At 40.2% G+C, this 24,340-nt stretch overlaps 1 protein-coding gene across 3 annotated transcripts in view; it reads right to left on the reverse strand.

The window, feature by feature from the left end:
- The window catches only part of USP34 (ubiquitin specific peptidase 34), a 1,226,195-nt gene that overhangs the window by 215,600 nt on the left and 986,255 nt on the right, over positions 1-24,340 (reverse strand). For all 3 annotated transcript variants that reach the window (XM_053712051.1, XM_053712050.1, XM_053712048.1), the window contains 3 exons: positions 9,809-9,874; positions 7,610-7,690; positions 6,734-6,819 (listed from right to left, as the gene is read on the reverse strand). In XM_053712051.1, coding sequence (XP_053568026.1) covers positions 6,734-6,819; positions 7,610-7,690; positions 9,809-9,874 — 233 coding nt within the window. The remainder of the gene's footprint in view (positions 1-6,733; positions 6,820-7,609; positions 7,691-9,808; positions 9,875-24,340) is intronic.

Below are 24,340 nucleotides of genomic sequence, written 5' to 3' on the forward strand. Positions count from 1 at the left end.
TGAGTTTTGTGTCCCTTTAACATTATCTGTTTGAAAATTGCTTTTATCATTTTTGATTAACCATGTTTTTGGCATGGACACACAACTCATGAGGGGTAAAGGACCACTTACAGGTAGAGATTTTGCTTAGTTATTGGGAAGGTGTCATATCAAGCCAACCAAGCTAGTAAAATAAAATAAAGACAACAAAATTTATGCTTACCTGATAAATTTCTTTCTTTCTTGACACGGTGAGTCCACGGATCATCTCTAATTACTATTGGGAATATCACTCCTGCCCAGCAGGCGGCGGCAAAGCTGTTAAATATCACCTACCTTCCCTCCAACCCCAGTCATTCGACCGAAGTAAAAGGAGAAAAAGGAAGTAATAAGGTGCAGAGGTACCTGAGGTTTATAACACGAAAAAAACTGTCTAAAGAAAACAGGGCGAGCCGTGGACTCACCATGTCAAGAAATAAATAAATTTATCAGGTAAGCATAAATTTAGTTTTCTTTCTATAGACACGGTGAGTCCACGGATCATCTAATTACTATTGGGAATCAATACCCAAGCTAGACGACACAGATGATAAGGGAGGGACAAGACAGGGAACCTAAACAGAAGGCACCACTGCTTGAAGAACCTTTCTCCCAAAAGAAGCCTCAGCCGAGGCAAAAGTATCAAATTTATAGAATTTTGAAAAAGTGTGTAGAGAGGACCAAGTTGCAGCCTTGCAAATCTGTTCCACAGAAGCTTCATTTTTGAATGCCCAGAAAGAGGAAACAGACCTTGTAGAATGAGCTTTGACTATCTCAGGAAGCTGCTGTCCAGCAGTTTCATAGGCCAAGTGAATTATACTCTTCAGCCACAAAGAAAGAGAAGTAGACGTAGCTTTCTGACTCTTCAGTTTCCCAGAAAAAACAATAAACAGAGCAGAAGACTGACGAAATTCCTTAGTCACGTGTAGATAGAATTTCAACGCACGCACCACGTCTAGGTTGTGCAGCAGACGTTCTTTATGAGAGGATGGGTTAAGACACAAAGAAGGAACAACGATTTCTTGATTAATGTTCCTATCCGAAACCATTTTAGGGAGGAACCCTAACTTAGTACACAGAACTACCTTATTCGAATGAAAAATAAGGTAAAGGGATTCACACTGCAACGCTGAGAGCTCTGATACTCTACGAGCAGAAGAAATTGCAACAAGAAACAAAACTTTCCAAAATAGCATCTTAATATCTAAGGAATGCATAGGCTCAAACGGAGCCTACTTAAGAACCTTAAAGGGACAGTCAAGTCCAAAAAAAACTTTCATGTTTTAAATAGGGCATGCAATTTTAAACAACTTCCCAATTTACTTTTATCACCAATTTTGGTTTGTTCTCTTGGTATTCTTAGTTGAAAGCTAAAACTAGGAAGTTCATATGCTAATTTCTTAGACCTTGAAGACTGCCTCTAATCTGAATACATTTTGACCACTAGAGGGCATTAGTTCACATGTTTCATATAGATAACATTGAGCTCATGCACGTAAAGTGACCTGGGACTGAGCACTGATTGGCTAAACTGCATGTCTGTCAAAAGAACTGAAATAAGGGGGCAGTCAGCAGAAGCTTAGATACAAGATAATTACAGAGGTAAAACGTGTATTATTATAACTGTGTTGGTTATGCAAAACTGGGGAATGGGTAATAAAGGGATTATCTTTCTTTTTAAACAACAAAAATTCTGGTGTTGACTGTCCCTTTAAGAACAAGGTTAAGACTCCAGGGAGCAGTAACAGGATTGAATACAGGCCTGATTCTGACCAAGGCCTGACAGAAAGATTGCACATCTGGTACATCCGCCAGACGCTTATGTAACAAAATAGACAAAGCAGATATTTGACCCTTCAAAGTACTTGTCGATAAACCTTTCTCCAAACCTTCCTGGAGAAAGGACAGAATTCTAGGAATCCGAACTCTACTCCAAGAGTAGCCTCTGGATTCACACCAATACAGATATTTACACCATATCTTATAGTAAATCTTTCGGGTAACAGGTTTACGAGCTTGAATCATGGTCTCAATGACCGACTCAGAGAATCCCTGCTTAGATAAAATTAAGCATTCAATCTCCAAGCATTCAGCTTCAGAGAAACTAGATTTGGATGAAGGAAGGGCCCTTGAAGTAGAAGGTCTTTCCGCAGTGGGAGTCTCCAAGGTGGGAGAGATGATATCTCTACTAGGTCGGCATACCAGATTTTGTGAGGCAATGAGGATCACTGACGCCTTCTCCTGTTTGATTCGAGCAATAACCCGTGGAAGGAGAGCGAACGGAGGAAATAGGTATGCTAGACTGAAATTCCAAGGAACCGCCAGAGCATCTATCAGTACAGCCGGAGGATCCCTTGACCTCGACAGCTTGGCATTCTGTCGAGATGCCATGAGACCCAGCTCCAGCTGTCCCCATTTGAGAATCAAGTTGGCAAACACCTCCAGATGAAGTTCCCACTCCCCCGGGTGAAAGGTTTGTCTGCTCAGAAAATCCGCTTGTCCACTCCTGGAATGTGGATCACAGATAGACAGCAGTTGTGGATCTCCGCCCACTGAATAATCTTGGCTACCTCTGACATGGCCAAGGAACTCCGAGTTCCTCCCTGATGGTTGATGTAAGCCACTGAGGTTATGTTGTCCGACTGAAACCTGATAAACCGGGCTGAAGCTAACTGAGGCCAGGCCAGAAGAGCATTGAAGATTGCCCTCAGCTCTAGAATGTTTATGGGGAGAACAGACTCCTCCCGAGTCCATGTCCCCTGAGCCTTTAGTGAGCCCCAGACTGCTCCCCAACCCAGCAGGCTGGTGTCCGTTGTCACAATTACCCAGGTGGGTCTGCGGAAGCAGGTTCCCTGGGAGAGATGCCCCTGAGACAACCACCAAGGAAGAGAGTCTCTTGTCGCCTGATCCAGATGTTATCTCGGAGACAGATCCGAGTAATCCCCGTTCCACTGCCTGAGCATGAATAACTGCAGAGGTCTGAGGTGGAAACGGGCAAACAGAATGATGTCCATGGCAGCTACCATCAGACCGATCACCTCCATACATTAAGCCACTGGCGGCCGAGGAGAGGACTGAAGGGCCAGACAAGAGTTTGAAGATCTTTGATTTTCTGACCTCTGTCAGAAAAATTTTCATTGATAAGGAATCTATTATGGTTTCCAAGAACACTACCCTTGTAGCTGGAATTAAGGAACTCGTTCCCAAATTCACCTTCTAACCATGAGAATGCAGGAAGGATAACAACATCTCCGTGTGGGACTTCGCTTGTTGAAAGGATGGAGCCTGAACCAGAAAGTTGTCCAGAAAAGGCGCCACTGCAATGCCCCGCAACCGGAGCGCCACCAACAGGGATCCTAGGACCTTTGAATAAATTCTGGGAGCTGTGGCAAGGCCGAATGGAAGTGTTTGTCTAGAAATGCGAACATCAGAAACTTGTGATGATCCCTGTGGATGGGAACATGCAGGTATGCGTCCTTTAAATCTACTGTCGTCATGAATTGACCCTCTTGAACCAAGGGAAGAATGGAACGAATAGTTTCCATCTTGAAGGGCGGTACTCTGAGGATCTTGTTTAGACTTTTGAGGTCTAAAATTGGTCTGAAGGTTCCCTCTTTTTTGGGAACCACGAACAGATTGGAGTAAAATCCCAGACCCTATTCCTGCAGTGGAACAGGAACTATCACTCCCAGGTTGGAAAGGTCTTGGACACAGTGTAAGAACGCTTCTCTTTTTATCTGGTCTACAGATAATCTTGAGAGCAGAAACCTGCCCCTGGGAGGAAAGGTCTTGAACTCTAGTTTGTATCCCTGGGACACGATGTCCACCGCCCAGGAATCCTGAACATCCCAAACCCAGGCCTAAGTGAAGAAGGAAAGTCTGCCCCCCACAAGATCTGGTCCCGGATCGGGGGCGGACCCTTCATGCAGACTGAGTCAGCATCTGGCTTTTTAGATTGCTTCCCCTTGTTCCAAGACTGGTTGGTCCTCCAGGAAGGTTTGGACTGATCTTGCTTGGCAGAGGGAGAGGAAGGCTTACCTTTGAAGTTTCGAAAGGAACGAAAATTACTCTGACATCCCTTTTGTTTATTCCTCTTATCCCGAGGGAGGAAATGGCCCTTTCGTCCCCATTATGTCAGAAATCATTTCAGCCAAGCCCGGCCCAAACAAGGTCTTAGACTTAGACCAGGATTTAAACCATAAGGCTCTGCGGGCCAGTACAGCAAAACCAGAAATCTTTGCTCCCAGCTTAATAACCTGTAGCAATGCATCCATAATAAAAGAATTGGCCAACTTAAGGGCATTGATCCTATCCTGGATCTCTTCAAAGGGAGTGTCTGTCTGAATAGAATCAGACAGTGCATCAAACGCACTAGTGACGGTAGCAATACACACCGCAGGTTGCCATTGTAAACCCTGGTGAATATACATCTTTTTGAGCACCCCCTCCAACTTCTTATCCATAGGATCCTTAAGGGAACAATGATTCTCTATGGGAATAGTGGTTCTCTTAGCCAAAGTGGAAATTTCCCCTTCCACCCTGGGAACCGTCTGCCAAGACTCCTTGATAGAGTCAGCAAAAGGGAACATATTTTTAAAAATAGGGGATGGAGAAAAATGGATACCAGGTCTCTCCCATTCCCTAGCAATAATCTCTGTAGCCCAATCAGCTACAGGGAAAACCTCCACCAAGGAAGGTACATCAAAATATTTGTTTAGCTTACTAGACTTCTTACGATTGACTATGACCGTAGTGTCGCAGTCGTCCAAGGTAGCCAAAACCTCCTTAAGTAACAAACGGAGGTGTTCTAGCTTAAACCTGAGGGATACAACATCAGAAGAAGGAATTACACTGCCTGAGTCTGAGATTTCACCCTCAGATGCTACCGAAGTATCTTCCTCCTCAGATTTCTGGGAGGGAATATTCGGAATAGCCACGAATATGTCAGAAACCTTACTCACTGATTCTTTACATTTCCTCTTGTGCTTTCCCTGCAGCATGGAAAAAGCAGACAGCGCATCAGATACCGCAAAAGACATGAGGGTAGCGATGTCTTGCAACGTAACTCCAGGCGAAGTTTGAGAGTAAGCGCAGGGCACTGCATGTGTGGACGATAAAATTTGTGACACTTGAGGAGAAAGCTGCAGCATATCTTGAACATTGTTAGAAGACCCCTGAACAGCATCCACCTTAAGACAATGTTGGCTCAGAAAAAAGTCTATCCCTGTAATTTAAAGTTCTCTCAATACATGAGGAACAGAAAGGGATTGGTGGTTCCACGTTAGCATCAAAACATAAAGAACAAGTAACATTTTGCAGGGCCTCTTGGTCCATCTTTACTCAAAATTTAACAAATTAGAATTAAATAAACTTATATTTTAAGTTGAAATGAACAAACAAAAACCGTTACTGTCTCTTTAAATTTTAAAACGTAACCGCTTTATTTTTTATGCAAGAAAATGAATAAACTATTGCAAACACTCCGGACAACCTCTACACCTCAGCTTAGCTGAGGTGCCTACCTGCCTTGCTGACACTGGAGACAATATTCTGCTAGAAAAATTCCGGACTCAACTTACAGCACTGTAAAACGCAGTCCGGCAAACGTAGCACTGCTTACAAAGCTGCAATGACGCTGTCTCCCCTCCGGAACACAGGAAGTGAAGGGGAAAAGACTTGCAACATAAACTTGCCGCCTCAGCTAGCCCCACCCATCGTGGGCGTATCAAAATTAACCTCCCGGTTGGCAAATTGTACTCTGAAGTAAAGCCGCCGGGAGTAAGTGAAAACACACCACACATTAATCTCCTTGTCCCTAGTGCCTGCAAATACTGCCCTTTTTAACATTATCCCCTAATTCTATAGGAGAATGTCTCTTGTGTCCCATCAAATGACTATTAAAGTGCCATATTTTTCCTACATAATCCCAGAAAAATAAAATCAGCACTTACCTCCAAGAAATCTGCCAGGCAGCTCACTAGGATTGAGAGGCATGTTCCTTACACATGGACCTGTGGACGAAATACAAAGACTGAATAATTTTACTCAGGCTTTTAAGTTAGGGAAGCAATAACTACTTGGAAGGCGCAGTGAGGATTATACCCCACCAGAGTTCCCAATTGCTTAAAAGCCACCACTGCTCTACTAAAGAGACTGACATGGGCTACGGCTACACCCCAGGACAAAGCAGAACAAACTTGTACTGCTGAAAAATAACAAAATCTTGATTGAAGAATCTTCTTCCAGAAACCTAAACTTTACAACCTCCTTTCTCTTAACGTAGGCAAAGAGAATGACTGGGGTTGGAGGGAAGGGAGGTGATATTTAAAGGCTTTGCTGTGGTGCTCTTTGCCGCCTCCTGCTGGGCAGGAGTGATATTCCCAATAGTAATTAGAGATGATCTGTGGACTCAGTGTGCCATTAGAAAGAAAAGAATTAACCTACATTTATGTTTAATACTATTTATTTATTAATTTCTACTGCAGATAATCAAATTCTAGTTGGGCTTTTTTTAATGCAGTCCAAAACATTTCAACTGTATTATACAATGTGAAGGTTCAAAAGGTAGCCAACACCAAGCAACAAAAACAAGTCCACAAACTGTAAATCAAAAGTGTGATCTTATTTTAGATATAACAAAGATACATAAGAGGATCTATGCTCCCACTGCTGTGCAATCAAATAACTATTAAGTGAATGGAAAACAATTTTTTACCCATCTTCCATGCCTGGCTGCAGGTAGAGGTGTGCATGCACCGGCCGCAGCCTCTGAATTACATGAATACAAAGGCGCTGGAACATCTGAAAAGCAAAAATGTTGAAAATAATGAGCTTGTTTAAGTCACTAACACACTGAAACCATACAATACATATCGTAAGCCAATGACGAGGCATAAATGTGCAGTCACCAATCAGCAGCTAGCTTCACACTCCAGAGGCTACTTAGGTATGCTTTCCAACAAAGAGAACAAAGCAAATTAGATAATATAAGTGAATTAGAAAGTTGTTTAAAACTGTATGCAATATCTGACTGATAAAAGAAAAAAAAAAAAAGGGTTTTATGTTCCTTTCAAATTAATCCCACAAGTAGTGCAAAACCTGCTAATTGTTTGCAGCATAAGTGCATAATTTTTACTTTCATTTATGTTAATTCTCTCTCTTGTTAATGACCAGCCCGTTATTGCAGTTTGTACACTCTGCTCTGATTTAGTTACCTTACACAATTTATAATGTTCCATAAAAAAAGGGAACATTATACCAATACCCAATGAACTCCATGTTACACTTTCATTTAATTAGAGTATGTGTGGCTGGTTTCTTCAACTTTTTTTCTTAGCCCCAAATAGACTTATTTTGTGCTAAATATACAGTGTATATTGCCAATTTTGGAACACTAGTTAGTATTTTATGTTTATTTAAATCCTGGTTTAGACACAAATAGGTTTAGAGAATCAGAATTAAAATATATACAATTATAATAATGTTTGGCCACTAGGTGAATCTCTGAAAATGAATGCACTTTTAGTAAAGTTAATACCTTCAGCATAAATAAGCCATACTTTCTATTTTATAGGTGCAAGTGTTAACCCACCTGTCGGACAATCTGATTAGGACACTTGATCAGAATCTGCATAGGCCACCAATCATCATCAGCCATGCGGTCCAAAAACCACTGGAAAAGACATAAGAAGCTTTACATTTACATTTTAATAAAGCAAAAAGATTGAAAGAAAAGTTCATAAACTAATTTATAGTAAATTATGTTTTTTTCATCTAAAATTATTTTTTAATAAAATTAAGTCATTTATAGTCACAACTGATAATTTGGAAGCAGTTTGTCAAATTATATTTTTGGCATACGAAACTCACTTTTAAATGACTATAAATGGATATTGTACACTAGATTTTTTCTTTGCATAAATGTTTTGTAGATGATTCATTTATATAGCCCATCTGGTAGTGTTTTTATAAAAATGTATAGTTTTGCTTATTTTTTTAATAACATTGTGCAGATTTTCAGACTCCTAACCAAGCCCCACAGTGTTAGATGTATACACACGTTTACAGACTCCTGCAGGCTCCTGTTTATGTTAACTGTCTTTTCATATGCAGAGAGGGGGGGGGGGGGGTATCCCAAACTATCTCATTAATGGTTCTAAACTGGGAGCTTCTAAGTAAGTTTATTAAAGGTTTTATACTGGATTTTTTAGATGAGTATCTGTGCATATTATTCTTTATAGTAGTTTCTATTACATGTAGTTATATAAAAATTGGTGTATACTGTCCCTTTAAATGCATGATGGTTACTGGCCCAATGCTGTGAAAAGGATAGTTATGTCTTTGCAACAGCTAATATTTTTAATTAATATTATGGTCATAAATTATCACATTATTACATTTAGAATGAGATTACATTACGCATATAAACAAATTAAACACGCAACTCTGCAAATACAGGGAAACAGTTTTCTTCTTCACTATACCAATCACTACAGCCTTGTTTGACAGTTCACAGATTAACCAGTGCATTTTCTAAGTCTTCTTTATGTAATCTCAGGAGAGCAGATGCTTCTGAGCAAGAGCTGTCATGGATGGATTGAGGGTGATTTACTTCACTGCCCTGTGATTAGATGTATATTGTTTATAGTTTATAAGCAATAAGCTGCACATTAAAAATGAGACTGCACAAAGGTAGCCTATATATGAACGATTTATGCACCATAAGGCAGCTACAACTTGCATTAGAACATTTTCTGTTTCATGCATATTTCTCACTTCCAGCTTTATCACTGTGCACCATAAAGGGACAGTCTAGTCAAAATTAAAGGGACACTGAACCCAAATTTTTTCTTTCGAGGTTCTGATAGAGCATGCGATTTTAAGCAACTTTTTACTCCTATTTTTTTTTTTACTCCTATTATCATTTTTCTTCGTTTTCTTGCTATCTTTGTTTGAAAAAGAAGGCATCTAAGTTTTTTTTTTGGTTTAGAACTCTAGACAGCACTTTTTTATTGGTGGATTAATTTATCCACCAATCAGCAAGGACAACTCAAGTTGTTCACCAAAAATGGTCCGGCATCTAAACTTACATTCTTGCATTTCAAATAAAGATACAGAGAGAATGAAGAAAATTTGATAATAGGAGTAAATTAGAAAGTTGCTTAAAATTTCATGCTTTATCTGAATCACGAAAGAAAAAAAATTGGGTTCACTGTCCCTTTAAACTTTCATGATTCATATAGAGCAAGCAATTTTAAACAACTTTTCAGTTTACTTTTATCATCAAATTTGCTTTGTTCTCTTGGTATACTTACATGAAAGCTAAATCTAGGTATGCTCATATGCCAATTTCTAAGCCCTTAAAGGCCTCCTCTTTTCTGAATGCATTTGACAGTTTTCCACAGCTAGAGGGCATTAGTTTATGTGTGTTATTGTGTCAGTCAGTCATTGTGTGAGTCAGCACTGATTGGCTAAAATGCATGTGTGTCAAAAGAACTGAGATAAGGGGGGAGTATGCAGAGGCTTAGATGCAAGGTAATCACAGAAGTGAAAAGTATATTAATATAACCGTGTTGGTTATGCAAAACTGGGAAATGGGTAATAAAGGGATTATCTATCTTTTTAAACAATTACAAATTTGGAGTTTAATGTCCCCTTAAAATATGTATTCTAAAGAGATTTTTTTTATACCAGTGTGTCATATATAAAAAAACCTTGGTACTATTTCAAAGACTACACTATTGAAATGTTTGACAACAGGTTACATTTTGCTAAATTATATGGATCTTACCTCACATGCTGCTTGACTATTGTTGAATTGTTTTGTCAGCAATTCAATCCACTGAAGCATTGTTGGCTAAAAAGAGGAAAATATGTGTAAGCCAAACAGTAGTTTTAAAGGACATGCATAAGTAAATGGATTAAAGATTATTATTCACAATGGACCTCATACACAATATGGCCAGAAGTATTTGGACACCCCTACTAATTATTGAGGTGTTGGGGTGTTTCAGCCACAGATGCATAAAATACAGCACATAGCCATGAAATCCCCATAGACAAACACTGGCAATACAATAGCTGACATGAAGAGCTCATAGGATGCCATATTTGCCAGTCAGTTCATGAAATGTCTTACCTACCAGATTTGTCCCGGTCAACTGTAAGTGGAACTCTAGACGCTTGCACTTAATAGTAGCAAACTGCCTCTGGTGAGCTTTATGAAATGGGTTTACATGGCCGAGCATCTGTAGACAAGCCTCACATCAAAATGCGCAATGCAAGTTCAAGTACATGGATTCCTTACTTTAAAATGAAGGATAAAAAAGGTAATGGGCTGTACTAATTCCTATCAGAAAACTGAGACTGAAATTCTATGTGATCTGGCAATTGCAAAGATGGTACTATTATACCGGAAAATATATTTGTAGCTGTAACTACACCAAGAAGAGGAATTACAAACAGAAATTATTTATAGCAATTCCTAGAAGGAAATCGGGAGAGAACAAAATAATCTTGAGGCACAATTATCCTTTAACATATTATTGCTATGAACTGAGTGGGCAAGAATGTTTCACCTAAGTTAATTTATCCTGAAATGAGAATCCTTTAGAAATTTGTTAAGCAGTCCAATACAAGTCAAAATTACAAACAATAACAAGTTAGGAAACTGTGACCCTGTTTTGAACCAGGAACTTAATAATGAACTGTAAGACAACTAAAACTGACAGTGTATTGTACAATTTGTTTCCTCTTTATGTCTTTCTCATGACTTGTTATACAAGCTGCAGAGTATTTGTGTGTGGACAAGCATCATAGTTGCAACAAAACTATTTTATGTTATCTGTGTCTTTTACAGTGCAGAAAAATAAAAATTATGCTTACCTGATACATTTCTGTTATGGTGGTGAGAGACCACAAATTGTCATGAGGTATATAATTCCTGTCCCCGCAGGGAACAACCATCAACCGGAAACACAGATCCCTAAAAGGAGATCCAACTCACCCGGAGACAATGGAAGACGACCCAAAGGTCTCTTATAACTCAGACAGCACACGTCAAAGAGTAAAAGGTGCATCTAGATACACTATAAAATGATGATACGTACACCTGCAAGGTGAGAAGAGCTGCAAATGGTTTCAAACTGCAAACCTTACGCATGCTAGACAGCTATCCTGTACAAGCTGTTGGATCAAGCCAAAAAGGACAAATCCAAAAGGCCTAACTGCGTTAAGGGGCGATAAGCCCTCCAACCCTCCACCACATGGGAAGGCTCTAGGTTCTGATGAAATCAGATGTCAGAGTACAGCAGTGGTAAACTCCCTTGCTTGGCCATCTATGACTGAAGGCTATAAGGACTGAAACCATCCTTCCCGCCTCACGGACCCACAGGTCCTCTCGAATGCTTAATTGAACATGAAAAACAATGATAACCTGAGCACTTGGCGCTTCTACCGAACCAGCTGAGCAGAACAGCGCCACATGTCTGAACAGCCGCAAGACCGAACGAACCAGACAGGACCAGCCTGCACCTAGGGTCCTAACCGGCAAGCTGCATAAATTCTCCCTCATAGGGGAAAAAACAGAAAACAGACATTTTTAACATAGGACTAACATGTCCAAAACAACTTCCGAAGAAGTAATAAAGAGTATCAATCCCAGAAGGTTCCCGAAGGAAACAAATAAAAGACATCCCATCGTATATAAATAAAATATAAGGCAACCCGGAGGTTAACGCCCAAAAAGACACAGGCCTACCCGCAGGACCAGCCAAACAGACTGGGAAAGATCACAAACAAATCACAATCATGAGATTACCTCATCCGCACATGTCTAATGAGGTGCACCATTCGAATTAGCAGACTGAAAATCCCTGTATCCGGTAACGATAGGGTCATTCAATAACTGAAAAACATGTCTGAGCAATCCTGTAACGAATGGCACAACACTCAGGGACACAATACAAAAACAAAAGAAAACACCCCGCGCTATTAATATGTTGCCCCCAACTAATAACCAATAAACAGCAGTCTTTGTATATCAAAGCTGCCTGTAGCGGTACAGTCACAGTATAGTTAAATGCAAAGTCTATATTGATACTCAGATACCTCCGTTTACAGTCACTAATCTCAGAGGTGTGTGTTCGACCAGATCCGATGACTGTTACTGATGGTTTTTCCGAAAGGCGGCCAGGTCTATTCCTGCTGTAAACTCCGTGAGGCTCTGCTCCAATGTCGGCGTCCTCGCCTAGCGTGTTCCTCTGTTGCGCCTATTGATGACGTCACAAACTCGCTGTGTGCGGCACAATCCGATGCAGCTCTGCAGATGTGGAGATCTTAAGCACTCCACCAGGAACGGCAGTATCATAGAAGAAAAAACAAAGAGCGCATCCGGATTCAAGTGTGTTTATTTAACAAAGAAACAATTGACACACAAATAGGATAACACTTACAAGATTCCAAATATAAAAGGCAGATAAAAAGGTGTGCAACTCGATGCTGACCGGACCAATAGCCACAAGCCCTCCAAGTGGTAGCTGGACCCCCACAGCAAACGGTTGTAACAGGTATATTCAAAATTTCACCTATACGGTGTGTATTTCAACCTCAACGCGTTTCTCCCGTATAACGAACGGGCTTTCTCAAGAGGACAGGTGAATCTAACCTGTAATGTTGTTCTATATATGGATTTAATTAACCAATCAAATGTTACCTCCATTCTTGGATAGCACACCCCTTTCTGTGTGCAATCCAGGTTTAACTATTTTGGCTTCTGATCCACACATTAAAGGATACATAGAGTTACAAGACAAAAATGACTTAAAATTGTACACAAAAATGATTATCATTTCATAGTATTAATAAAATGAAATATGTTAAAACTTAAAAGCATGTGAGAGATATTAAAAAATAAATAAACTTGAACACAGTATAAAATAACCTATGCATACTAAAACATGATGAACTATGCATTAAAATTGTCTGCTAAAATTTGCTAATTTAAATGCAACTTAATACAGATTTCTAGTTTGAATGTGCTAAACATCCTTACTTGATACGTATATACAGGGATATTGTCTGTCAGCCAACCAGTGTGCTTACATGTGTGCTGCCACATCTATGTCAATATTCATCCCCAATGGAGTCAAACATTTCATCTTATAGATCCATAGAGTTTCTAATTTACGCAGTTTAAGGAGTCTATTACCCTCTTTAGAGGGCACCCAATCTATGACCTGTATACGTAAACTACTGGGGTCACAGTTATGTGCCTCCATGAAATGCCTGGGCACACTATGTTTGGGATTTTTCTCTTTAATGTTATTTACATGCTCATATACTCTCCTCTTTATTTTTCTTTTCGTGCGGCCTATATAGTACAGGCCACACCCACACTCAAGGAGATACACTACATATGTAGAATGACAGTTACTCCTGATCTTGATGTTAAACTGTTGTGAGTGATCAGAATTCGTAAATGTAATGGAGTTGTTTATGTGTTGGCACATGACACAATTTTTCTTTCCACACTTAAAGGTTCCTTTCTTACCCGTCAGCCAGCAGGAGTTATTAGTTCTATTTTCCATTGGTCTTTTCAATCTGCTAGGGGCTAAAATGTTTTTAAGATTTTTCCCTTTCTTAAATGTTAACTCTGGGTTATTTCCTAATTGGCTTCCTAAAATGGGATCAGCCTTTAAGATAGACCAATGTTTATTGAGGATCTTTCTAATTTGTTTAGCTCCCTCATTATATGTTGTTATGAACCTTATAGTTGTCTCCCCCTCCTTTTTTGAGTGGCTACTATTTTCATTTTTCTTATTTATCAATAAATCTTTCCTATCCTTTTGTAGAGCTTTTTCTTTTGCATCTCCCAAAAGTTTCATGTCATAGCCTTTCCGAATTAGTTTATTTTCTAGTATTTCTGATTCCAACTGGAAATTGTTTTCATGAGTACAGTTCCTACGCATACGGAGGAACTGGCTATAAGGGATATTTTGTTTCCAGCTCTTTTTATGTGCGCTGGAATAATCTATAAAGCTATTTCTTTCAGTCTTTTTTCTAAAGTTGGTAACTGCAATTTTATTGAATTCATCTTTATACAGAATTAAGTCCAGGAATTCAATGGATACACTTGAATGATTCCCAGTCAATTTTAAATTCAATTCATTATTGTTAATGTAACCATAGAAGTCCTGGATCTCAGATTCATTGCCCTGCCATAAGATGATAATATCATCGATAAAACGACTATATTGTATAATATTTCTATCAAAGGCATTTTCTGCCCATATATACTTATTTTCAAAGTGATTCATATAAAGGTTCGCATATGAGGGTGCGAAAGTTGTCCCCATCGCGGTCCCGTTTGTTTGTAAATATATTGAATCTTCGAAATTAAAATAGTTATGGGACAGTATGAATCCAATGCTATCACTCAAAAATTTAGCATGTTCGGGCGGAAAGTTGGATCTCGTGAGTTCCAATTTGATTGCTTCAACACCCAAATCGTGGGGAATACAAGCGTACAGAGCAGAAACATCACACGTTATCCAAAACATGTTCTGTTCCCACTCTAACCCTTCAAATTTGTTTATCACTTCCTGAGTATCTTTTAAAAAGGCTCTTGTTTTACTCACTATGGGTTGTAAATAGAAGTCCACGTATTTGGATAAGTTGTCACAAAGTGAGCCGATCCCAGACACAATGGGTCTTCCCGGCGGGTTGGCTACATCTTTGTGGACCTTTGGTAAGTGATAAAACAAAGATGTAGTAGGAAAAGGGTTTGATACAAATCTGAACTCATCATTATTTAAAATACCATCTGATTTCGCTCTTGCCAATAGTTTCTCTAATTCTTTACTAAAGGCGACGGTAGGGTCAAATTTCAAAATTTTATAGATAGATGTGTCAGGAGTAACTGTCATTCTACATATGTAGTGTATCTCCTTGAGTGTGGGTGTGGCCTGTACTATATAGGCCGCACGAAAAGAAAAATAAAGAGGAGAGTATATGGGCATGTAAATAACATTAAAGAGAAATATCCCAAACATAGTGTGCCCAGGCATTTCATGGAGGCACATAACTGTGACCCCAGTAGTTTACGTATACAGGTCATAGATTGGGTGCCCCCTAAAGAGGGTAATAGACTCCTTAAACTGCGTAAATTAGAAACTCTATGGATCTATAAGATGAAATGTTTGACTCCATTGGGGAAGAATATTGACATAGATGTGGCAGAACACATGTAAGCACACTGGTTGGCTGACAGACAATATCCCTGTATATACGTATCAAGTAAGGATGTTTAGCACATTCAAACTAGAAATCTGTATTAAGTTGCATTTAAATTAGCAAATTTTAGCAGACAATTTTAATGCATAGTTCATCATGTTTTAGTATGCATAGGTTATTTTATACTGTGTTCAAGTTTATTTATTTTTTAATATCTCTCACATGCTTTTAAGTTTTAACATATTTCATTTTATTAATACTATGAAATGATAATCATTTTTGTGTACAATTTTAAGTCATTTTTGTCTTGTAACTCTATGTATCCTTTAATGTGTGGATCAGAAGCCAAAATAGTTAAACCTGGATTGCACACAGAAAGGGGTGTGCTATCCAAGAATGGAGATAAAATTTGATTGGTTAATTAAATCCATATATAGAACAACATTACAGGATAGATTCACCTGTCCTCTTGAGAAAGCCCGTTCGTTATACAGGAGAAAAGCGTTGAGGTTGAAATACACACCGTATAGGTGAAATTTTGAATATACCTGTTACAACCGTTTGCTGTGGGGGTCCAGCTACCACTTGGAGGGCTTGTGGCTATTGGTCCGGTCAGCATCGAGTTGCACACCTTTTTATCTGCCTTTTATATTTGGAATCTTGTAAGTGTTATCCTATTTGTGTGTCAATTGTTTCTTTGTTAAATAAACACACTTGAATCCGGATGCGCTCTTTGTTTTTTCTTCTATAACACTCAGGGACAGTTACACCCGCGGGGAACTGTAGAGGCCCTCCCCAAGGCAGAAGGCCTGGGACAATAGGGCACGAGCACATTCTCAAATAAACATCTGGACTCGAACAATCGTCAACATTATGTGGAGGCGAAAACGTGCTGCAACCTCCGGGGGGAACACGCCACCCTGCATGAAGGAAACAGAAACTAGGTTACCCGCATGTGTAGAAATATGAATTGGTAGGGGACTCGCCTCTCGGAGGACAGGACCCGAAGAGGCGGATGGCTCAGCAGTCCCTTGATTCCCCACGCCTGAGGAACAAGGCGCCCTGAAATGGCATATGGAACAAAACTGGTCGACATGTGTCAACGAGGTCAATCCGGATTCGTCACCGGACACAGAATCTGAAATCAAAATAGTCTCTGTATCAGAATCCTCTAACTGAATCTAAAACGAACACAGTCTCAGCATCAGAATCCCCCATAACTGGACAGAAGAAATATCAATATGGACTAAAGTATGAAAACAAAAACGGCACCTGACACCCACAATGGCTGGGGCACTCACCACCTCCTATGACCAGACCCCTGCGGACTAGAATATCTCCTTCACCACACGGTTAGGAATGCGGAAATGGGGAACGGAACCACGCCCGAACACAAGGTGAACCGAACAGTCCAAAAAAGCACGCCCAAGCAAAAGGCTGCATCACTTCCAAAGGCCTCAAAGTTCCAACCACGAGCCCATAAACATCACACATAAGCAGGTTGAATCACATAACAAACATGATTATAAACCACCCTGTTCAATAACCCCCCTCAGGAAATATTAACCCTCGATTCCAAGATACTAACAGAGACTCACTGAGACCCTTATGTCATATAGTTAGACCCGCAAGGTGTGGTAACCTCTCGGGAAAACATTCACATTACAGTACATTGACGATAAAGTAAAATTAAACGATCTTACCGGAATCTACGCCGTGGAGCAGGAAAACAGCCTTTCAAGTGTGACTAATAGTGGCATCACCTCCGTGATGGACTTGAGAGAAGAAAGCAGGCAGCGGAGCGAAGTTAGACAACTCCGATTGCTTGAGGAGCTGTTAATATGAGTCGGGATGGTTTCGCAGAGAGACTCTCCCTGCATCTCCGGACTCTAACTTTCATCCAAGTCCTCACTGAAAGACTGACAGGACTACTTAAAACTCCTGTCCCATGCCGAAGAGTATTACCCTCCATAAGAGACAAAGACAAAAATTTAAAAATCTGACACGTCTCTGCCAACTTTCTGGGAGGAAAGGCAAAGAATGACTGGGGGATGGGAGAGTGGGAAGAGTATTTAAGCCTTTGGCTGGGTTGTCTTTGCCTCCTCCTGGTGGCCAGGTTCTTATTTCTCAAAAGTAATGAATGCAGCTGTGGACTCTTTTCATTTTAGAAGAAAATAGCTCCGTTGTAATTGTGCACCTATATCCATAACAACAAAGTATAGCATGGACTGTGTTAGTACTGCGTCAACATAAATATATCAGTATAAGAAATCTTATTGACTGGGTGTGGGCCCTACACCCAACAACAGATAAACCACATAAAAAGTGTCCATGACCAAAGGGAGAATAATATATTAAGCTTTGTGGGTTTTAATACCCAACTAAGAGTATAAATAAATAAGGTACACCTAGTGTTTAACTGCTTGGGGTACACAATCAAACTTCTTTCATCTGTATTTTGACATGTTGAGAAAATGAGCGTATTAAAGTAGTGTTGTTGTCAGCAGGTAAGTATCCCTTATGATAATATAGCTAGGGATATGAAGACAAATTAAGTTGGGCATACATAGAAATAAGTGTAGGAGAAAGATAAATGACCAATCTTTAGAGCTTACCTTTAGATTAAGTTATGCTTAACATAATCATACAACAATGCTGGAAAACATTATTCGGCTATTATATGAACTTTGTGCACTAACCCAGTACCCGAGTTGTCTTAGACATAATATATAATAAACAAATATAAGTGTATAACTATTGGCATTCCTCAAACAATGAAAGGCCAAAAATATGAAACAATCCAACATCGTATCTATATGTTCTCAAGGTGCGAGCATTTAGCTAAATTATTAACTCTTTTCAAAACGACCATGTTATGTTCTCGAGTCTACTAACTATCTTGTGGTGGCCATTGAGGCTCCAACATACAGGTCACAAATATTATTAATGTAAGTGACTTCACACGTTAAAATAAGTTTAGCATCAACCGGTTCATGAAGTGTGAGAAGCGTGTTGAAGGCTAGGGGGAAAATAACATAATTTATGTAAGAACTTACCTGATAAATTCATTTCTTTCATATTAGCAAGAGTCCATGAGCTAGTGACGTATGGGATATACATTCCTACCAGGAGGGGCAAAGTTTCCCAAACCTCAAAATACCTATAAATACACCCCTCACCACACCCACAATTCAGTTTAACAAATAGCCAAGAAGTGGGGTGATAAGAAAGGAGCGAAAGCATCAAAAATAAGGAATTGGGATAATTGTGCTTTATACAAAAAAATCATAACCACCACAAAAAGGGTGGGCCTCATGGACTCTTGCTAATATGAAAGAAATGAATTTATCAGGTAAGTTCTTACATAAATTATGTTTTCTTTCATGTAATTAGCAAGAGTCCATGAGCTAGTGACGTATGGGATAGCAGATACCCAAGATGTGGAACTTCCACGCAAGAGTCACTAGAGAGGGAGGGATAAATAAAGACAGCCAATTCCGCTGAAAAAATAATCCACAACCCAAATCAAAAAGTTTTAATCTTATAAAGAAAAAAACTGAAATCATAAGCAGAAGAATCAAACTGAAACAGCTGCCTGAAGTACTTTTCTACCAAAAACTGCTTCAGAAGAAGAAAACACATCAAAATGGTAGAATTTAGTAAAAATAAGCAAAGAAGACCAAATTGCTGCTTTGCAAATCTGATCAACAGAAGCTTCATTCCTAAAAGCCCAGGAAGTAGAAACTGACCTAGTAGAATGAGCCGTAATCCTCTGAGGCGGGGTTTTACCCGATTCCACATAAGCATGATGAATCAAAGATTTAAACCAGGACGCCAAAAAAAAGGCAGAAGCCTTCTGACCTTTCCTTGAACCAGAAAAGATAACAAATAGACTAGAAGTCGTTCTGAAATCTTTAGAAGTTTCAACATAATATTTCAAAACTCTAACTACATCCAAAGAATGCAAAGACCTCTCTAGAGAATTCTTAGGATTTGGACACAATGAAGGGACAACAATTTCTCTACTAATGTCGTTAGAATTCACAACCTTAGGAAGAAATTTAAATGAAGTCCGTAACACTGCCTTATCCTGATAAAAAATCAGAAAAGGAGATTCACAAGAAAGAGCATATAACTCAGAAACTCTTCTAGAAGAGATAGCCAAAAGGAACAATACTTTCCAAGAAAGTAATTTAATGTCCAGAGAATGCAAAGGTTCAAACGGAGGAGCCTGTAAAGCCCTCAGCACCAAATTGAGACTCCAAGGAGGAGAGATTGACTTAATGACAGGCTTGATATGAACCAAAGCCTGTACAAAACAATGAATATCAGGATGATTAACAATCTTTCTGTGAAAAAGAACAGAGAAAGCAGAGATTTGTCCTTCAAGGAACTTGCAGACAAACCCTTATCCAAACCATCTTGAAGAAATTGTAAAATACTAGGAATTCTAAAAGAATGCCAAGAGAATTTATGTGAAGAACACCAAGAAATGAAAGTCAGAAAAACCTCTATGACTAAGAATTAAGCGTTCAATTTCCATACCTTCAAATTGAAATCCTGATGGAAAAATGGGCCTTGAGACAGAAGGTCTGGCCTTAACGGAAGTGTTCAAGGTTGGCAATTGGCCATCCGAACGAGATCCGCATACCAAAACCTGTGAGGCCATGCTGGAGCCACCAGCAGTACAAATGACCGCTCCATTAGGATTTCGAAAATCACTTTTGGAAGAAGAACTAGAGGCGGAAAAATATAAGCAGAATGATAATTCCAAGGAAGCGACAACGCGTCCACTGCTTCCGCCTGAGAATCCCTGGATCTGGACAGATACCTGGGAAGTTTCTTGTTTAGATGAGAGGCCATCAGATCTATTTCTGGAAGTCCCCAGATTTGAACAATCTGAAGAAATACCTCTGGATGAAGAGACCATTCGCCCGGATGTAACATCTGGCGACTGAGATAATCCGCTTCCCAATTGTCTATACCTGGGATATGAACCACAGAAATTAGAAAGGAGCTGGATTCCGCCCATACAAGTATCCAAGATACTTCTTCATAGCCTGAGGACTGTGAGTCCCCCCTTGATGATTGACATACGCCACGGTTGTGACATTGTCTGTCTGAAAATAAATAAACGATTCTCTCTTCAGAAGAGGACAGAACTGAAGAGCTCTGAAAATTGCACAGAGTTCCAAAATGTTGAGTGGTAATCTCGCCTCCTGAGATTTCCAAACCCCTTGTGCTGACAGAGATCCTCAGACAGCCTCCCAACCTGAAAGACTCGCATCTATAAAGATCATGGTCTAGGTTGAAAGAACTGAAGAGACCCGTAGAACTAAATGATGATGAACTTAACCACCGATAGTTAAACATTAGAATTCAAAGATATAAAAAGTGATATCCTAGAATCCCTGCACCATTATTCAGCATAAAAAACTGGAAAGGTTTCCTATGAGAATGAGCAAAGATAATCAAATCCAATGCTGCAGCCATGAGACCTAAAACTTCCATGCATATATAGAAACTGAAGGAAATAATAGAGACTGAAGATTCCGACAAACGGAACCCTATAAATTGTCACTTGTCTGTTAGAGACAAAGACATTGACACAATCTATCTGGAAACCTAAAAAAAGTTGACCCTTGTGTGAGAGGAATCAAGGAGCTTTTGATAAAAAGATCCTATAACCATGACTTGAAGAAACAACAAAGTTAAATCGTATGAGATTCCGCAGAACGAAAAGACTGAGCCAGTACCACGAGACCGTCCAAGTAAGGAGCACTGAGAACCTTGAAAAGATTCTTAGAACTGTCGCTAGACCAGAAGGAAAAGCAACAAATTGGTAATGCTTGTCAAAAAAGAGAATCTCAGAAAATAATCTGAAATGAAAACAGAAGATATGCATCTATTGTATCTATTGTAAACAAATAATGCATCATTGACCAAAAAAGGCAAAATAGACCATATAAACACCATTCTAAAAGATGGTATACTTATATGACAATTCAAAAAGATTTTCTATCTTTAGAACAATGTTTAGTTTTGAATAAAACCCCAAAACCCATTTCCTAAAAATGGAACTGGAATAAATACCCCAGAAAACTCCAGGTCTGAACAGCGCTTGAACCCCAATGGGTGACCAGCCGCGCTTCACCAATACCCAAAATATATAGGTCTGAAACACACTTAAGGAAAGTGTTAGCCTTACTGGAATAGCTGGAATATAATAGAGAAAAAACAAAATTTATGCTTACCTGATAAATTCCTTTCTCCTGTAGTGTGGTCAGTCCACGGGTCATCATTACTTCTGGGATATTAACTCCTCCCCAACAGGAAGTGCAAGAGGATTCACCCAGCAGAGCTGCTATATAGCTCCTCCCCTCTACGTCACACCCAGTCATTCGACCAAGAACCAACGAGAAAGGAGAAGCCAAAGGGTGCAGTGGTGACTGGAGTATAATTTAAAATTTTTTGACCTGCCATAAAAAACAGGGCGGGCCGTGGACTGACCACACTACAGGAGAAAGGAATTTATCAGGTAAGCATAAATTTTGTTTTCTCCTGTTAAGTGTGGTCAGTCCACGGGTCATCATTACTTCTGGGATACCAATACCAAAGCTAAAGTACACGGATGACGGGAGGGACAGGCAGGCTCTTTATACGGAAGGAACCACTGCCTGAAGAACCTTTCTCCCAAAAACAGCCTCCGAAGAAGCAAAAGTGTCAAATTTGTAAAATTTGGAAAAGGTATGAAGAGAAGACCAAATTGCAGCCTTGCAAATCTGTTCAACAGAAGCCTCATTCTTAAAGGCCCAAGTGGAAGCCACAGCTCTAGTAGAATGAGCTGTAATTCTTTCAGGAGGCTGCTGTCCAGCAGTCTCATAGGCTAACCGTATTATGCTACGAAGCCAAAAAGAGAGAGAGGTAGCCGAAGCTTTTTGACCTCTCCTCTGACCAGAATAAACGACAAACAGGAAAGACGTTTGTCGAAAATCCTTAGTTGCCTGTAGATAAAATTTCAGGGCACGGACTACATCTAGATTGTGTAGAAGACGTTCCTTCTTCGAAGAAGGATTAGGACACAAAGATGGAACAACAATCTCTTGATTGATATTCCTGTTAGTGACCACCTTAGGTAAGAACCCAGGTTTAGTACGCAGAACTACCTTGTCTGAATGAAAAATCAGATAAGGAGAATCACAATGTAAGGCAGATAACTCAGAGACTCTTCGAGCCGAGGAAATAGCCATTAAAAACAGAACTTTTCAAGATAACAGCTTGATATCAATGGAATGAAGGGGTTCAAACGGAACACCCTGTCAAACATTAAGAACTAAGTTCAAACTCCATGGTGGAGCAACAGTTTTAAACACAGGCTTGATCCTAGCTAAAGCCTGACAAAAAGCTTGAACGTCCGGAACTTCTGACAGACGTTTGTGTAAAAGAATGGACAGAGCTGAAATCTGTCCCTTTAAGGAACTAGCGGATAAACCCTTTTCTAAACCTTCTTGTAGAAAAGACAATATCATAGGAATCCTAACCTTACTCCATGAGTAACTCTTGGATTCGCACCAATATAAGTATTTACGCCATATTTTATGGTAAATCTTTCTGGTAACAGGCTTCCTAGCCTGTATTAAGGTATCAATAACTGACTCAGAAAAACCACGTTTTGATAAAATCAAGCGTTCAATTTCCAAGCAGTCAGCTTCAGAGAAATTAGATTTTGATGTTTGAAGGGACCCTGGATCAGAAGGTCCTGTTTCAGAGATAGAGACCAAGGTGGACAGGATGACATGTCCACTAGATCTGCATACCAAGTCCTGCGTGGCCATGCAGGCGCTATTAGAATCACTGATGCTCTCTCCTGTTTGATTCTGGCAATCAATCGAGGAAGCATCGGGAAGGGTGGAAACACATAAGCCATCCCGAAGGTCCAAGGTGCTGTCAAAGCATCTATCAGAACCGCTCCCGGATCCCTGGATCTGGACCCGTAACGAGGAAGCTTGGCGTTCTGTCGAGACGCCCTGAGATCTATCTCTGGTTTGCCCCAACGTCGAAGTATTTGGGCAAAGACCTCCGGATGAAGTTCCCACTCCCCCGGATGAAAAGTCTGACGACTTAGGAAATCTGCCTCCCAGTTCTCCACTCCCGGGATGTGGATTGCTGACAGGTGGCAAGAGTGAGACTCTGCCCAGCGAATTATCTTTGATACTTCCATCATTGCTAGGGAGCTTCTTGTCCCTCCCTGATGGTTGATGTAAGCTACAGTCGTGATGTTGTCCGACTGAAACCTGATGAACCCCCGAGTTGTTAACTGGGGCCAAGCCAGAAGGGCATTGAGAACTGCTCTCAATTCCAGAATGTTTATTGGCAGGAGACTCTCCTCCTGATTCCATTGTCCCTGAGCCTTCAGAGAATTCCAGACAGCGCCCCAACCTAGTAGGCTGGCGTCTGTTGTTACAATTGTCCAGTCTGGCCTGCTGAATGGCATCCCCCTGGACAGATGTGGCCGAGAAAGCCACCATAGAAGAGAATTTCTGGTCTCTTGATCCAGATTCAGAGTAGGGGACAAGTCTGAGTAATCCCCATTCCACTGACTTAGCATGCACAATTGCAGCGGTCTGAGATGTAGGCGTGCAAAGGGTACTATGTCCATTGCCGCTACCATTAAGCCGATCACCTCCATGCATTGAGCTACTGACGGGTGTTGAATGGAATGAAGGACACGGCATGCATTTTGAAGCTTTGTTAACCTGTCTTCTGTCAGGTAAATCTTCATTTCTACAGAATCTATAAGAGTCCCCAAGAAGGGAACTCTTGTGAGTGGAAAGAGAGAACTCTTCTTTTCGTTCACCTTCCATCCATGCGACCTTAGAAATGCCAGTACTAACTCTGTATGAGACTTGGCAGTTTGAAAGCTTGAAGCTTGTATCAGAATGTCGTCTAGGTACGGAGCTACCGAAATTCCTCGCGGTCTTAGTACCGCCAGAAGAGCCCCCAGAATCTTTGTGAAGATTCTTGGAGCCGTAGCCAATCCGAATGGAAGAGCTACAAACTGGTAATGCCTGCCTAGGAAGGCAAACCTTAG

This window comes from Bombina bombina, chromosome 4 (genome assembly GCF_027579735.1).
Source record: "Bombina bombina isolate aBomBom1 chromosome 4, aBomBom1.pri, whole genome shotgun sequence".
Lineage (NCBI taxonomy): Eukaryota > Metazoa > Chordata > Amphibia > Anura > Bombinatoridae > Bombina > Bombina bombina.